The sequence below is a fragment of the Xyrauchen texanus genome, chromosome 21 (genome assembly GCF_025860055.1).
Source record: "Xyrauchen texanus isolate HMW12.3.18 chromosome 21, RBS_HiC_50CHRs, whole genome shotgun sequence".
Taxonomy (NCBI): Eukaryota; Metazoa; Chordata; class Actinopteri; order Cypriniformes; family Catostomidae; genus Xyrauchen; species Xyrauchen texanus.
Genome location: NC_068296.1, coordinates 20,481,118 through 20,499,446, shown reverse-complemented (window position 1 = coordinate 20,499,446; position 18,329 = coordinate 20,481,118). Strand labels below are relative to the sequence as shown.

Below are 18,329 nucleotides of genomic sequence, written 5' to 3'. Positions count from 1 at the left end.
TAAACAAGACATTTCTAAATGCACTAAACAAGACAATTCTAAATGCATTAAACAAGACAATTCTAAATGCACTAAACAAGACAATTCTAAATGCACTAAACAAGACATTTCTAAATGCACTAAACAAGACAATTCTAAATGCATTAAACAAGACATTTCTAAATGCACTAAACAAGACATTTCTAAATGCACTAAACAAGACAATTCTAAATGCACTAAACAAGACATTTCTAAATGCACTAAACAAGACATTTCTAAATGCACTAAACAAGACAATTCTAAATGCACTAAACAAGACATTTCTAAATGCATTAAACAAGACAATTCTAAATGCACTAAACAAGACAATTCTAAATGCACTAAACAAGACAATTCTAAATGCACTAAACAAGACATTTCTAAATGCACTAAACCACTTCCAGATATAGGCCTTGATTGAACAGCAAAGGAAAATTGGTTGGTTTGTGCCTGAGCTCAAGTTTCAGACTGATCTAATGGTGAAATTGGTAACAGTAAGATGACTTTTCATTCTGTGCTTAATGAACCAAACACTGCCCCCTGTGGCCAAAGCCACATGAAGCTAAATTTTCCATGTGAAACGTCAATGGAGGGGCATTATATAATACAGTGAAGAGGAATGCATATTTTAAAAACAGTACCCCCCAAACTAAACCCCAAACCTAAACCTAAACATCAGTGGAGTAAAAATGTAATACTAGAGGGAAAAATACAACCTCCAAATTGTGTTAATTGTTCACTGATTAATGCAAGCAAAATTACTTCCTAGTTTCAAAGCGCAATCTGAACCGGTCTCTCCCATGCTGTTGATGCAACACGCTTCAGGTAGCACCACAGGTGAGATAAACATGCCGCTTGTTGGTTAGTCTGCATAGTGTGGCCTATCCTAGAATACCGGAACTGTCGGAAACAACTTGCCGACTTCCCGTGTGATCATGCTGCATTTGGCCCATTTCTCTCAATGTGTTTCATACAAGGACAAACACAGAAATGGTGCCCTGGGTTTTTTTTATGACAAGCTGTTCTTCAGGATGTCTTGCTTTTGCTTAGTGTCTTCCTTCAAGATAAATTTACATTATGTGAAGAAGTGACAAAGTCTTTTAATGTGGCCTCTGAGCCCCTGTGTGACTAGTGTGAATTAAATCCTTTCACATCTTCCGAAGTGTTTCTGTACAATTTTTTTGGTCTCTTTCACTGTCTCTCTTTAATTGGACGTTACAGTTCAAAGCTGAACCAGTAGGCAAAGTCCTAAACATTATGGCTTATGGTTCAGCTGGTCTAGAAAGAAGACTGAAGTCTAGCTTTGCTTTACAGAAAGACATGTCCTCTGACTTTAGAAGGAACTGAAAGTCAACAGTTTTAGAGGAAGTCATGAATCTATGTGCCAAAGATATAGTAACAGATTTTCTCGGGTTTCATAGTCCTGTTTATAAAAAATTACTGTGTTTTTACTACATGTTTAAAAAAAAAAAGTAGTAGCCGTGGGTGTGTCTTTAAGTTTCATACTGCAAAACAGCTGTAAAACTGAATGTTGTCTTTCTCAAATTAAACTAAAAGATGATTTTATGTCAGCATGTTCAGATAAAGTCTTTTTAATTAAAATTATTCATCTGTTGTCTTAAGCTTGAATTGAGCTGCCTACATTAGTGCATTGGCTGTTTTATGAATATATAGAAATATATTGTCTCTCAGATGTCACTTAGGATAGAACATTTACGTTAGCTGTCTGTGTGGATGTTTTATCTATAGAATATTTGAGTTTTCTGGCTCATAGTGATTTCTCACAAAGCAGCCCAATTGGTAAAGGACACTAGTTGGCAGAGAATTGCATACATTGTGGATTCTGTAGACCATTCTTCTTTTCTTCACCATCAAACACCAACAACAGTCATACTGCAAATCTATAAGTCAAAATGGGTCAAGGTTACAAATGTTGTGGCTTTCCCTAAATTACACTAAGACCAAACTTTAAGTATCAGGGACCTTCAAGATGTTTTTTAGACAAAACTGTGCAATTCTTTGATTCTCAGACCGTGCTCTACCTGTCTAATAACAAAACAACATGTCAAATGAACTCCAAACATGTCAAATGAACTGCATGGCAGCTGCTATAAAAACTTTTTAAAATTACCCTGCCCTACTGCATATCTAGATTACAGTTCCTTTATTTGTGTGTCCATCTTTAGAGCATTACTCTCTGAACTTCCTGTTAAGTTTGAGCAGCTGTTAGTTTACAGTTCATCTTTGCAGTGTACAGCAGACCAGCACAGCTGAAGAGACGCCCACAGGTGGCTGAGGCAAGCAGGCCAGTGTTGAGTTTGAGAGAAAGTTGTTTGATGTGTGGAAATCAGTTCAGTAGATTCATCTTGTTTGAGACACAGGCAAGGTACCCATCCAGCTTCCCTGTACCTCGCGAACTTCTGGACTTCATTGAGGAGAAAAAATCTTCTTCATCGGAATTTCTGCTGCCATGTATGACCGACTTGACTTGTTCAGGATTGCTTGGCATTTCCAAAAGGCTGCACATGATAGCCATTTGTACATGTCAATCTTCTCTTCTGCCATGGCAGCATCTGTTGTGGCGACTAAGTTTAACAGGTGGCATGCACACCCTTGATGTGGAGGAAGCTGGTACTCAAGACTGCTATCTTGTTCCAGGATGCTGAATGTGTCCAGGTAGTCGGCTTTGGGGTCTTAAGAAGAGTCTTGGTCTGACTCTATGTCCTCAGGCTGGCTTTTCTCACCAAACCCACTGAATGCTTTAATGAAGTTTGAGCCACTGACTGTTGTGATTCTTACCACTTTCCCCCATATTCTATATTGACAATGAATGTCATCAAGGACACCTGCTAGGAAATCAAAGGTATGAGACCATTTCAACCTCTGACAAGCATGTGCAGCAGATCTCCTCTACAAGATTTCCTCATCTATCTAATGATTTTTGACCCCTATGTTACTTTGCTTGTGCGTTGTCCAACAATCCGTAGTGGTGGCAACATAGCTGACTTTACTGAGGAGCGACATCAAAGTCTTCTTCAACTGGTTGGCAGCTCCCTCCATTCTGATCCGGAGAGTGGGTCTGGAAATGACCTTGCATTCAAAGAGTCAATAAAAGTTCTTTAAAATCAGGTTGTTCAACCACAGACCCTCACAAATGAAGTTAATCATGAGCTTGTCAACCTTCGCCTGTTTGCACCCACTGCCATCACGTCACTTATTTTTACTTGCTTGCTTAGGGTTTCTGGTGGTTCCAGGGTTCGCTTCCATGTTGCCACAAAGTTTTTGAAGGTCTTCAGCTTTGATGGATGTTTCCTCTGTGAACAAAATGTTTTCATCAGTATGTAAATCAATGTCCTGTTCATTAAACACACTGAATTTGAAATATTTACATTCATATATAAAAGGTTTTCTACACACACCACATTTTGTCTTTTACGTATAACAATGCACAATTCTTGCTCACAGAGATGCCTGAAGATATGAAAATGGCTATGAAAAATAGTGGAAGTTATGCCTATATTATAGTCAACGTCATATTCCTATTAAAGGGATAGTTCAGTTGTTTTGAAGTGAGGTTGTATGAGGTACTGATGCAGTACACAGTGTGCAGCACTGTCCCTGTTTGGAGGAGCAGAGAGATACACTGCTGAGCACTGGACAGCAATACAGCAACAAAAAACATATTTTATCCTCCTAAAATAACTTATTTATACTTATTTAATTAAATGACAGTCTTTTACGATTCAATAAGGGCACAAACCATATCACCCTTTCAATTTTATTTCGTTTGGCAGATACTGTCACGATTCCCTTGTTGTCTACCCTGTGTTTCACTTGTCTTTGTCTAAAACTACAATTCCCGGATCTCATCACTGCCAGCACTCTGTCATTGTTCGCACCTGATTGTCGTTTGTGATCATCCTGTGTCTGTGTATTTAAACCCTGCTGTTTCTCCATTCCCCTGTCAGTCGTTGATGTTTGTGGATGCTTGTTTTGCCTGTTTTCCCATTGAATGTCTTCGGTGTTTTTGTTTTATTTTTCCCATTGTGGATATTTCCTTTGTTCCTGTTTGTCGTGTTGTCATCCTTGTTTAAATAAAAACCCACTGCATTTAGATCCTCGCCCCTCGTCTGCCTTCACCTGCTCATCATTACAGATACTTTGCCAAAGCAATGGCGCAAAACAACGTTAGAGACCTTTTATCTTATAATGAGAAGTTTTAAAACATTTAAGCTTCATTATGAAACTGTGGTGGCACAGATTAGACTATGGCGGTCAGCACTGGGCTGGGGAAATGGAAACACGGGACTGTATATGAAGTCATATCCCTATTTACATTAAAACTTGGTAATTTTAATGGGACATAATAAGCGTTAGCATAATTAACAACTAGTTACCTGCAGGTTGCTAGTGACAACCAACATTAACAATGTCATGCACCGATGTCTTTTTGGCTAATTTGAGCAAAGCCTCTTACTAAATTATGAAAACTTCTTTTTAACTACCACTGCAATGGTACAAGTATTATTTAACTTACCTCTACATGTTTGCGCAGGTTTGATGTCAAGTTTTTATAAGCTGCAAGTTCGATCTCTCTGGGCAAACACAGCTTGCACTTCATAATAAAGCTGTTACCTTACTTGCACTTGAAGCCGAAGTGGTCGCTTAAATATGGCCAGGGGTTCACTTCATTTCCTTCGAGTTCAACTTCAGCAGAATTTAACTGGGTTTAGCTTTCAGTTGGGTCTGCACCACTTGTGTCTGTCTTGTCTGTCTTCATCCTTCTTTTGATTTTAGTGCCAGTTTGTTGTCCTGCTCATCATTCACTGCAGTAGATTCCAGGGCACGATTTTTTTCCTTGCATTATTTATTTAAATGTATTTTACACAGTAAAGGATGTGATTTAAAATGTAGTGAAGTACAATACTTCAAACTAAATATACTTAAGTAAAAGTAAATTTACAGATTTTAAAAACTACTTTAAAAAGTATAAGTACACAAATAAACTACTCAATTAAAGTAATGTGAGTAATTGTAATTAGTTACTTTCCACATCTGCTCATCACTGTCAAGGGCACCCAGTGGAGCTCATTTAAACAATGTTAAAGGAGAAGGATGTAAAGGGATAAACTTGTGAGAGCAGAGTTTATCTCCCAAGAGAGTAAATGATTTCTAGTGCCTTATAGAACTGTTGGTTGAAAAAAAAGAGAAAGAAGTGAATCTTTAAAATAAGAACTGATCTTCTCTCATAGGCCACATCCTGGCAGTCGTTATGGCATAATGACCTCAAGCATACTCCATTACAGCTAATCATATGCATTACTACTTAACTAAGAAGAGTGAAAGAGACATAATCGTAGAATGAAAGAGAAAGACTTTGTAAGCACTGAGGGTGTTGCATTACCCATTCTGTTTCGCTTTGTCATTTAGTAAACTCTCTTTTTCCATTTTTGCTGGCTCTCCTGGCCTAGATATTATTTTTATTCTTTCTTGCGTGAGTAATTACATTTTTTTTTATAATATCTCCATTACATTTTTCAGGTATTAAAAAGAGAATATCAATGGCAAGAGGTTCTATCCACAAACAGGTCTTTGTAAAACCACATTAGACATTAGAATTAGATTTATATTTATTTTGTGATAATATAGTCATCTTCAGTGTTAAATTAGGTTTCACCATCACTATTTGCAGACTCTTTCCTATTAATTCATGATGATGCTTGCATGCTTCCCTGATACTCTTGCATCATATCAGATACATTTATTGTGTAAGGGCACCTGAACCTGAGCTAAGGTGCCACTACTCAAGGCTTCTGATTGTGGATGTTAACTCAGTGACACATGACCATGTTGTTTCAGAAACATAGTGCATAGATTGATCAACAACAGATTCTTATTATAATCATTCTGTAATGAATTGTAATGAAACTGTAGCATTGCATTGAGTAAATCTACCATTCATAAACAACTTTGCAACAAAAGTCATGACCCCATTACACCTGACCATTTGATCTTCTCCTATGGGGAAGACTGTAATTATCCTTCTCTGATGACACAAGCATCTACGCACCTAAGTCATTTATTCACATAAGTGATGTATACAGTAGCATGCTAAAACTTTCCTCAGCAGAGCGCTCATACTAAAATTATTCTTGATAATGTTTTAGCTGTAAATCGCAACTGTAAGAAAAATAATTTTGTTGTTGTCATGAAAAGAATGACAGTGTGCTGAATGTATACAGCCACACAAATTTAATTGTTCATTGTTAATGTACACTGTAAAAAGTGATTATGTGCAGTTCCCCTTCTGTCACTCACTTGACGTTGTGTCAATGTAGTGACACTAGGGGTCTCTCTTGATGCCTCGGTTACCATTTATCTTTGAGAAAAGGCCAATGATGAGCTGACGAAGTCATGGAGGGCACCTTTCACTGCCCGAAACTGACTTCCTCGCTTGTCCGCTCTCACCTCCCTTGACGGCGAGGTGAGACACAGAGCTCCCCAGGTGGATAAGGCAGTTGCGGTGCACCTGTGCCCGCAAAATGCCACCACCTGGTGGGATCGACCTTCACTCCCCTCCAAGGCCTGTATGTTAACGTTGTCTCTTGCGACCAAGGCCTACAGCGCCGCTGGACATACAAATTCTGTTTGCCAATTCTCGTTGGCCTTTCATCAAAGATAAGAGGTAACCGAAGTTCTCGAGAGAGCCCTAGTGTCACTACATCGACACATTGTCTCGTTCCCTCCATTAGGAAACGGAGGTTACGACAGTAACCTAGACATTTTGTCTACCTGGTCTGACCCTTAAAAAATACTTTTGTGATGTAACCTAATGTAGTCAGGTTGATCCAGTCATATTAAAGTCAGTTAAATTAGATGTTACCACTTAAATACATTTTTAGGTTACCTGATATAATACAGTGCACATAATTAACTGCTATAAAAATATATTGCTTGCTTTCCCTGGTTAAGTAATTAAAGAAATATTCCAGGTTCAGTAGAAGTTTATCTTAATCGACAGCATTTGTGGCAAAAAAGAAAAAATCTCGGTTACAGTGAGTTGAAGTGAATGAGGCCACTTTTTGGAGGGTTTAAAGACAGAAATGTGAAGCTTATAATTTTATAAATCACTTATATTCATTCTTCTGTTAAAACTCATGTTTTATTTGAGCTGTAAAGTTGTTTAAATCATAATTTTTACAATTGTTTTAGGGTTTTTTGACATTACATCGTCATGGCAACAAAGTTGTAAAATTGGCTATAACTTTACACAAAAAAGGTTAGTGATTTTATCACACTGAAATCATGTTAACACACATATTGTTTGTGTCTTGTGGTTATACTTTTGAAACGGTAAGTATTTTAACGTTTACAGATTGGCCCCATTTACTTCCATTGTAAGTACCTCACTGGAACCCAGATTTGCTTTTTTTAAAGAAAAGGAGGGCAAGACAAAATATATTTTTGTGGTAATCAATATTATGCCACAAATGCTGTCGATTCAGCTTAACTTGTATCAAACCTGGAATATTATTTAAATGAAGTGTGAAATGTACCTGTAAAGCCAATTTCTCAAATTCAGAAAGAACTTTACTCAAAATCTGAGTTTGGATGTAAATACTTTTGTTCTCTCAGCTCTGCATGTAATTCTGCTGTATTTTGGGGCATTTCAAACTAAATACAGACTTCACTTTCAGGTTATGATTTACAGGAAATGAGAAGAACTGATCTCAGTCTCTTGTCTCGCTTCCATCTCTTCACGTTTTCATTATGCCCCCATGACTCTGGTGCACCAAAAAAGCTTTCAAGATAACACATGGCAAAACCTTGTGATTATTATATATTTTTATGACTCAGTATGATTCACATGATATGTTTGTATACTGAAATTGAGAACATAACTGGTTATATGCATTCTACGAATGCTGAAAACAAGCCCAGGCGAACTGCTTTGTAACGGTGCGTGGGTGGAAATCCACTGCCAGATTCACAGATTCAATCACTTCTAGTCTCTCTCTCACCTCTTCTCTGTCTTATTATCTATGTCTCTCTATCCCCCTCCCCTTCCCTCTCAAATCAAGTCAAATCAAATCAACAAAGCTGCACTGGTTTGACTGTCAATAATAAGAAAGTGTAAAGCATTCAAATGGTTGTAGTTGGTAGAAGCACATAAGTGATACAGAAATCATATTTATTTTAAGATGATCATTTATCACCTAAAACTTCTTTTTTTTGATTATCTTATTTGTATTGATACAACGTCTTATAATGGCACATTATGGTCATGTACTAAATCTATAATATGGGGATGCTGGCAATGTTACACTATTGGGTTTGTCCCATCCTGTAGCTGTAATAAGTGAACAGACTCTACACCCCTCATTCATGCCAAAAAAGGTGTATCCTTTAAACTAGTGTGTTTATATTGTGCTTTTTTTTAATTCTTCAGACTTAATAAAAAAAATGATTAGACAAGCAATACAAATACTTTATGTAGCATGTATCTAACCAGAGAACGAGAAATAAATGAATGTTTATAACAGGGGCATTGGAGGTGTTGATAGAGGCAGTTATAGTAAAAAAATGCTGTAATAACATTGGACTTCCATACATTATTTTAATACTTATAAGATTATCCACACACACACACACACACACACACACACACACACACACACACACACACACACACACACACACACACACACACACAGTTGTGTTTCCATGTTTTATGGGGACTTTCCATAGACATAATGGTTTTTATACTGTACAAACTTTATATGCTATCCCTAAACCTAACTCTACCCCTAAGCCTAACCCTCACAGAAAACTTTCTGCATTTTTACATTTTCAAAAAACACTGTTTAGTATGTATTTAATTATGAAGACACTAGAAATTTCCTCATAAACCACATTCATATCGTAATACCCTTGTAATTACCAATTTGTAACCTAAATAAGTCCTGGTAACCCCCGCCCCCACAAACACGCGCACGCCCACACACACACACACACACACACACACACACACACACACACACACACACACACACACACACACATACGCAGTGGTTTATATGCTTTCAGCACACACGTACGCAGTGGTTTATATGCTTTCAGCACACACATACGCAGTGGTGTATATGCTTTCAGTTTTACTCTTTTTGTGAACAGTAGCAACTTACGTGCAATATGACAATCAGGCGTCCTTTCTTTAATAGCTCATTTGTGACTTTATCAAATCTAATTTATTTGAAAAAAATATATTTTTATCAATTACAATTTTAATTTAAATAATCTTTATTATTAGTGACAATGAAATATTATTTATTTGAATAAGTATATTTTTTATCAATTTAATTCAAATAAAATAATATACTCTTGAAATCTGCGATTAAAATATTTTATCAACAGCGTTTTCGTGTCAATATTAAAATATTTCTTGTCTGTTTCTGTTGCTATTACAGATTGTCAACACTAGGCTAGTGGCCACACCTTGCTGTGAGTCTTCCTGTGACCAGGGCCCAGTCATCGGCTTTAAATCAACCATACTTGTACAATAATCTCCATTCTCTTAGCCCAACGAACACAATGCAGATATGTTCCACATATTCCCGCTCAAACACTCGTGTGTGTCTCGCAAAACAAAAAAGAGCAGCGGCTTTATTCCCCCTGCAGATAACGGTTTAAATCTAGCTGTGCTTAACAGCGCGCGACTATAACGCTTGCTTGAGCATGTTCGCGCGCGCGCCCTCTCTCCTCCTCCTCCTCCTCTCTCTCTCTCTCTCTGCTCCTGACGTCAGCGAGATTGTCTGAGAGCGTCGAGCCCATTGCGCTCTCTCCATACTGACCCTCCATTGTGAGCACGCTAACGATGCCAGCGCTCGCAGTCGCCGCCGCCGCCCAGTAGAGAGAACCCCCCCACCCCCAGCCCGAGGACCGAGGACCGTGCACCGAGCAACACGAACCCGCTACAGAGACCGATAGCGCGCGCGCAAGAGACTGAGACAGACTTATGTTCTAACCGAACGTTGTCTTTTGCGGGATTTAATGCTCTAGCTAGTCGCCGAAAGGGGAGAGAGAGAGAGAGAGAGAGAGAGAGAGAGAGAGTGAGAGAGAGAGTGTTTGTGTGTGTGTGTGTGTGAGAGAGAGAGGGACAGCCTTAGAGAGGGATAAGGAAGAAATACCGAGGAAAAAGAGGATTGCTCGCTATTTCTCACCCTGACTATTTTGGAGATAAAGAAGAGCCGAGGTTCATCTAGCCATGGGATGTACACTGAGCGCAGAGGAGAGAGCGGCTCTGGACAGGAGCAAAGCCATAGAGAAAAACCTCAAAGAAGACGGAGTCACTGCTGCTAAGGATGTGAAATTGCTCCTGCTAGGTAATGCGGAGTGGACCGGATCAAATCTATTTGTATCCGACACATTTCGGATGCTATCAGTGTCGCAGTCTCTCATCCGATGAATGCACATATATTAATGAGAATAGTTGGATTTCTCCATTGTGACAGGCGATCTTATTCCCTTGTATCTGTCTCTTCTCCACAGGGGCTGGGGAATCTGGGAAAAGTACCATCGTGAAACAGATGAAGTAAGTGTCATGTTTTAAATGACATCCATCAGTCAGTGTGCACTGTGTGAGATTGGACACACACCCACCCACCCACACCCACACCCACACCCACACACACACACACACACACACACACACACACACACACACACACACACACACACACACACACACACTCTCTCTCTCTATTGCTTGATGGCGAATTCTTAGGTCCGCCATATTTTCTCTTGACGTTATGATATGAGCGTGCTGTTATATTGTAGCCATGACAATGATGTTTCATAAATTGTTATATAGGCTGAAAGAGGCGCTTTCGGTGTGCTGTTCAGGAAAATGGTGCTGAAAGTGGGGACCATGTTTCCTAGTCTAAAGGGCCATTCACACAGAACACGTCCTTTAGCTGAAAACTAGACGCAGCGCAACGAACAGAGCAGAACGCAGGTGTCTCAAACGCAAGGTGCTGTGTAACGGTCAAAGACGTCCGTCAAACGCACGTTTACACAGAAAAACGAGTAAACACAGCACATAAGATGCCTCACAGTTCAGCACCTTCAGACACTAAATGCAGCATTATTGTAGCAAGATGTGCATGTTTCCTTGTTGAATCGTATGCTGTTAATACGGCGTTAAAAGCCTTCTGTTGACTGGGAATGCTACAAGCGGAGCTTGATGGCAAATGGTGCCCAGAGATAATGCTTTCGGCCTTCATGCGTGTGTTGCTTGATGCTCATAAATCATGATGAAGGAAGAAAAATTGACACCCAACCATACGAGCTTCCTTATGGCCATTTTTATTCACAAGATGCCACTGACGGTCTATGCTTCTATTACCGCGTGGTTTCAATGTCACATGGTATTTTAGTCAATTCGCGTTCATTAAATGTTTTGTGAATGCAGGTCATCTAGCTATTTTGTTATTTGAATGGCTTTTTAATATCATTTGTTGACACTGGGTAGGATACTTTGTGTGTATTTGAACAGAAAAAATATAATTATTTATGAGGTATGATAATAGGCGATAAAATGTGAGTGTGATTAACACGTCGAGCTGTATGTAGCAAGAGCAATTATTTGCTAAATGCAAAGCTTTCGATGGCGAAACGCCCCCCATTCTCAAGTGTTTGCTCGAGCTCTGCCTTTGTCGAAAACTGTAGCCTGAGCAAATATCAATTTATCTCTGGCTTGGCTATGTCATTCTATCAGAGAGCTCTGCTTAATGTCACTCTAAGCAACCGTGATGTAAAACACGAATGTAATTAGAGTGTATTTGTTTTGAAATAGTGGACCGGAGAATTTCAGGCGGTTTCAGTGGTGGACAGCGCCCTGCACAGCCCTTTTCTCTGATCGGCATTCTTCGGCCATTTTCGGATTTCTTCGTCGTAAAGAGCGTTGAACCTTCGGCGAGAAGGAAAACGGGGGATGGATTTTTACGGCTCTTGCGTTTCCCTCTCGTGTTCAGAGAGACAGATGTTGTCTTTTTTATTTTACCACATACTAATAACATTAACTTCAAACGATTTCTAAATTGTATGTGTGTATGGCTGTGTTATGTCTTAAATACAAAGCTTAGCTATGACATTTGCAAAATAAGCTGCTGACAGAGAAGTATTTCATGATAAGTTGAAGTTGTGGCTGTTGTGAAACTAGATTATTAATTCGTTTTCAGTTTCCAATTCAAACAATATCCTCCATTGAGTTGCTTGTCAGCTAAACCAAAGTAATTACAATAGTCACCAAGGTGCTTTAAAGTCATGTTGCAAATGCCTTTGGCATATTACTAAGTCATCAAAAGAATGATGACTCTTTCCTCTCCAAGGATTTCTGTTGCTTGATCTCATGTGCTTAATTGGGTAATAAGAGTGTCTCATGATGGAGCTGGGTAAACTGTTTGGGTCCTAAAGGAGTGGAGTATGTAGCTCCGGGCTTCTTACTGTAATACGCTATGAATGAGTTGCCTTTTCCAGGCTTTTGTTGGACTGTTAAATGTTCCACTTCTGTTAAATGTTACTTACTTAAAATGCTCTTTAGAGATTTAATGTATTGCATTGAATGTAGTAATACATTATGTTGTGTTGTGAAGTTCGTACAGTCAGAAGTGGTTTGAATAGTCTAATTTTGCAATCTGTTATTACTTTTATGATAGAACACAAAACAAAGAAATAAGAAGCCCTGTGGCATTCTCACATGTCTTTTTAAGACCTAATGCTTTTATACTAATGTGAAAGAGCAGTACCCTAATGGTTGGCAGAGCTGACTGATTTTGTTATGTCTCCCAGCCTCCCCTGGGACAGTATATAAATAAGGCCTTTACTTGTCGTGCCTTTCTGCATGAAGGTTTATGCATATGTGATTATGGAAGAGTGCTGTGTTGAATCTAGATCTGCCAGGCCACTATTCTGAACCATCCTGTAGTTTTGGCTGGGCCTGTCCTCCACAGAGTGAGACAAAGCAGATGGTGAGAAAGACACAGCACACCAGCAACATTCACATTTGCTAAAAGCAAAGTGGGCACTTTAAATACCCCCACCGTGTGTTAGATGTTTTTTAGGCTTTAGCTAGATCAGGGTTGTCAAACCTATTTTAGATCATGTGTAGGGCTGTCACTGTTATGACATTTGGCTGACAATTAATTGTCAAAAAATAATTGTGATTCTGACTATTTATTGACTGTTTTAGGGCTCTCTTGATTCATTGTTTTTTTTAGGGCTTTCACAATTAAATGTCATATAAATAGTCACATGTGTGCTTCATACACATTAAGAAGTCATTTTACAGATTGAACTTCAAATATATAAATAAAAATATAAAATAGTGGTATATGATTTCCTTTTAAGGCCTTAAAACTTCAATGGCATGAAAAATATTTTAAATATATTTCTAAATACTTAAAGCTGCACTATGTACGAGTTTTTGGTTAAAATTGAACAAATTGCCATTATTGATTAAGTACATAAACAATCAGTGTTCAAAACCATGTCCTTATCTTACCACAATTCATTTCTATAAAATCATTTGTATTTTGAGCTGTCGGGTCAGATTTGGTGCAAAATCACTGGCATATGTCGTTCCTCTTTGCGTCATGACGTCATGTCCGTAAACACAGGAAAGAAGTGCCGGCTGTCACGTGTTTCCGGCTGAGAACACTGTTCAGTTCAGTCAGTCACAATCATACAGTTGACCTGCTATAGTGCTTGGAATTGGATATAGTTTGTTGTCTGGTAGGGTTGTCATGCTTTTATGAATCGAACATTAATCGTGTTTATCGATCGTGATCTGTTGTCAGGGGAAGTTACTGTGCATGTTTACTAATACATATGACTTCTGAAATGTAATTATTGTACATAATATTTTCATGTTAAATAACGTGTATTTTAACCCCATTATTGCTAGATTTATGTTTTTATTTTACAGTGTAAAATAGGCCTACAGTTTCACTTTATCAACTGCCGCGTCACAATTTTAGCCTTTTGACAAAAGTGTCCTTTAAAATAGACAATATTTCATCAAGTTATATTCATTAATTTTAGTCAGTTTTTCAATTTTAGTCAAAGAAAATAATATATTTTTGACAAAAAAAGTGTCAAATTGTAACAGACAAAACTTTAATCAAATATTCAAACATTTAGGGAAAATTTTTTAAAAACGTATAACTATACAGCCTACTGTCCTTGTTGTGAAAAACGTATCGGTTACCTAACGTATCGATTACCTATCGGTTGTGAAAAACGTATCGGTTACCTTAAGAGGGAAACGTATCGGTTCTCTCTAGATGAGGGAACGAGTATTGCGTAAGCTAGCTTACGCTACGGGAAAGATTCATCTTTTCTGAGATATTGAAGCCAAAAAATTATCCTTAATTTTTGTATCCATTGTCAACGCAGTGCGGCAGCTGCAGACCTTGAGCGGGCTAGCTAGCGAGCTCATAGGTTGCTCTGTGGCAACTGCTGCAGCCTATAGACGAGCTTGGGCGAACTCGCATCCAGTGAGAGGCGTCCGCGCGCTCACTGCATCAAAGTCCGCCAAAATGGGCGTGACTAGAGTGCATATAAGCGTAGTTCGTAGGCTGGAACCCTGGTTTTCATTGACTGAAGCGAAAAGTCGCTCGTGGCGCGAGCACGGCCGGCTACGCAATACTCGTTCCCTCATCTAGAGAGAACCGAGGTTACGTTAGGTAACCGATACGTTCTCTTACGAGAGGTTCTCTCGTATTGCGTAAGCTAGCTTACGCTACGGGAACCCATTGTCAACGCCGTGCGCGCCAAGCATCCACTGTATGAGCCCCAGGGAATTAAGGGGGACCCGGGGAGCCCTTATGAGTGGGGAAATAATATTTGGCCGGCAAGAATGCGGGTCATTGATTGTGTAATACATAAGCACATAGTGGGAAGGGAACGACAGAGCGGCGGTGCCGGTCTGTGTGGAATGTGTCCCATCAGTGCAGCTCACCAGGGGAGCTGTAGCGTATTAAACCGCTAGTAGTTTTGCCTGCAGAGCGGGCACTTCCATATTGTAAAATCTGACAAAGGTGGAGGGGAAGTCCATCCCGCTGCCACACATATGTCGTGAATGGAAATCCCGCTGGACCATGCCCACGAGGATGCCATGCCTCTAGTGGAGTGAGCCCTAATGCCCAACGGGCATGGCAGGTCTTTTGACGCGTATGCAGCAGCAATAGCGTCCACTATCCATCTAGATAGTGTCTGTTTCGAGGCGGCGAGACCTTTGGTGCGCCCTCCGAACGAAACGAAAAGCTGCTCGGAGCGTCTGAAAGCAGCGGAGCGCGCAGTATACAATCTCAGTGCTCTGACCGGGCAAAGGAGATTGGCGTCGCGTTCGCTATCCGGTGCTGGCAGCGCCGATAGGGAAATGACCTGTGCTCTGAAAGGAGTACCGATCACCTTGGGAACATAGCCTAGTCTAGGCTTTAAAATGACCTTGGAGTCACTTGGTCCAAACGCAAGACACGCAGCGCTGACAGACAGCGCGTGAAGGTCTCCCACACGTTTGACTGATGACAGGGCAGTCAGAAAAACGGTTTTGAGTGAAAGGTATTTCAAATCCACGGATTGAAGTGGTTCGAAAGGGGGGGCTTTCATAGTTTCGAGAACTATAGAAAGATCCCAGATAGGAACCGAAGGGGGGCGCGGGGGGTTCATCCTTCTAGCTCCCCTGAGGAAGCGGATGACCAGCTCGTTTTTACCCCATGACTGGCCGTGCAGGGGTTCAGCGAACGCCGCAACGGCCGCCACATACACTTTGAGCGTGGATGGGGATCTGCCCTTATCCAGCAGCTCTTGTAGAAATACGAGCAGCGACGACACCCCACATGTCCGCGGGTCCAGGTCTCTGTCGGTGCACCATTTTGAGAACACAGACCATTTTGACGCATAGAGTCTTCTCATGGAAGGGGCTCTAGCGTGTATGATGGTGTTTATTACTCCTTCTGGCAGAGCGACGGGTAGTCGTTGATCACCCACGCATGCAGCGCCCAGCGCTCTGGGTGGGGATGCCAGATTGTGCCGCGAGCTTGAGAGAGGAGATCTGCTCTCACTGGGATGGGCCACGGCGCTGTCAGTGACAGCTGCGTAAGCTCCGGGAACCATGTCTGATTCTCCCAACGCGGGGCTATGAGGAGCACCGAGTGACGCGTTTCCCTGATCCTCTGCATTACCTGTGGCAATAGCGAGACGGGAGGGAAGGCGTAAAGCGGGCGTCTGGGCCAGTCCTGGGCCAGCGCGTCCTCGCTTTTCGAGAAAAATATTGGGCAGTGAGAGTTCTCTTTGGACGCAAAGAGGTCTATCTCTGCTCTGCCGAATAGGTGCCATAACGTCTGGACTGTTTGAGTGTGCAGGGACCATTCCCCTGGGGGAATATTGTCTCTGGACAGTCTGTCCGGGCCGTCGTTCAGGTGGCCTGGCACGTGCGTCGCCCTCAGCGAGCGCAGGTGGCACTGGGACCAACTCAGTATGCGTTTTGTCAGATGGAAGAGGTTCCTGGATCTGACACCGCCCTGACGGTTTAGGTAGGATACCACAGATCTGTTGTCCGAACGGACCAGGACGTGGTGACCCTGAATGACCGGGAGAAAGCGCACGAGCGCGTACTCGACCGCTATCATTTCCAGACAATTTATGTGAAGGAGCTTTTCCTGAACTGACCATAGGCCGAAAACCGGAGAGCCCTCGCAGACCGCGCCCCAACCCGTGTTGGACGCGTCTGTCGAGATGACTTTTCGGCGAGATACAGCTCCCATTGTCACTCCCCGCTGATACCATTCGGCCACTGTCCAGGGCTGCAGAGCTGATATGCAGGTCTGAGTCACCTTGATGGGCTGGCGGCCTGTGGCCCAAGCCCGGCGAGACGCGCGGGTGTTTAGCCAATGCTGAAGCGGGCGCATGTGCAGTAAACCCAGCTGAAGTACTGCTGCGGCTGTGGCCATGTAACCTAGCACTCTCTGGAATTTCTTCAGAGGCGTGAGGCTGTTCATCTGAAAAGATGCGGCTAGTCGCTGAACACGGCGTGCGCGCTGTGTAGATAAGCGAGCCGTCATTGCCACGGAGTCTAGTTCTATTCCCAGGAAGGAAATGGTCTGACTGGGCTGTAGTGAGCTCTTGGTCCAATTGACTGCAAGACCCAAACTGTTCAGATGGCTGAGGAGAACTGCTCTGTGAGACAGAAGCTCCATATGTGACTGAGCCATAATCAGCCAGTCGTCCAAATAGTTCAGAATTTGCAAACCCTGACTCCGCAGGGGTGCGAGCGCCAGTATCCATGCACTTCGTGAAAGTACGGGTGCTAAGGACAGGCCGAACGGAAGGACGGTGTATTGATAAACCTGGCCGTCGAAGGCGAATCTCAAGAATGGCCTGTGACGGGATTTATCTGAATCTGAAAGTATGCATCTTTCAGATCGAGAGAAATAAACCAGTCCCCTGACGCACATGCGCGAGGAGTTTCCTGATTGTAAGCATTTTGAACGGTCTTTTGCAAGCACCTTGTTCAAAACCCTGAGATCTAATATGGGTCTGAGGCCGCCGTCTTTCTTGGGAACAAGAAAATAACGGCTGTAAAGCCCCGACTCGCTCAGAGAGGGTGGCACTTTTTCTATGGCCCTTTTGCACAGAAGGCTTGCTATTTCTGAACGAAGCATGCACGCTGCTTCCGTGTTCACAGTGGTTTCGAGCCAGCTCTGAAGCGAGGGGCGGCGATCGAACTGTAGCAAATAGCCCTGTTGTATTGTGCTTAACACACACTTGGATATCCCTGGAATAGCTTCCCACGCTTTGAAGCGTAACGCTAGAGGGTGAATGGCCAATTCGCTCTGATTGCCGCACACAGAGCGCTGAACAAAATGTGTGAGCGCGTTTAGTGTGTTCATGCATGATTGCTCGCAGACAGCATGAACAGGCTGTTTTGTGAGTGACTTCCGATTGGAATGAATGGAGAAAGAGTCACATCTGTTACGTGATGCGCAAGCATAGTCATGGGCACGGGACTTACACACAGAGGAATGGTTGCTGGCCGTGTAACAGAGCGGGCAGAGAATGGGCGCCGCGACGCATTTGTGGGCGCATTTATTGACTCTAGCGCTCGAGCGGTTCAGTAATCGCTTTATGTGAGCGTGCTCTGGTGGGGACACGAGACATGCAGTGCTTGTGTGCAGAAGTGAACACTGGATTGTGGGCACATTTTCTACACATAGGGCTGGTCGCGTGACAGAGCGGGCAGAGAATGGGCG

At 41.7% G+C, this 18,329-nt stretch overlaps 1 protein-coding gene across 2 annotated transcripts in view; it reads left to right on the top strand.

Moving 5' to 3' along the window:
- The first annotated feature begins 9,875 nt into the window (after nt 1-9,875).
- LOC127661429 (guanine nucleotide-binding protein G(o) subunit alpha) overlaps nt 9,876-18,329 on the top strand; it is a 146,748-nt gene continuing 138,294 nt past the window's right edge. For both annotated transcript variants that reach the window (XM_052152136.1, XM_052152135.1), the window contains exons 1-2: nt 9,876-10,400; nt 10,567-10,609. In XM_052152136.1, coding sequence (XP_052008096.1) covers nt 10,283-10,400; nt 10,567-10,609 — 161 coding nt within the window. In that variant the 5' untranslated portion in view covers nt 9,876-10,282. The remainder of the gene's footprint in view (nt 10,401-10,566; nt 10,610-18,329) is intronic.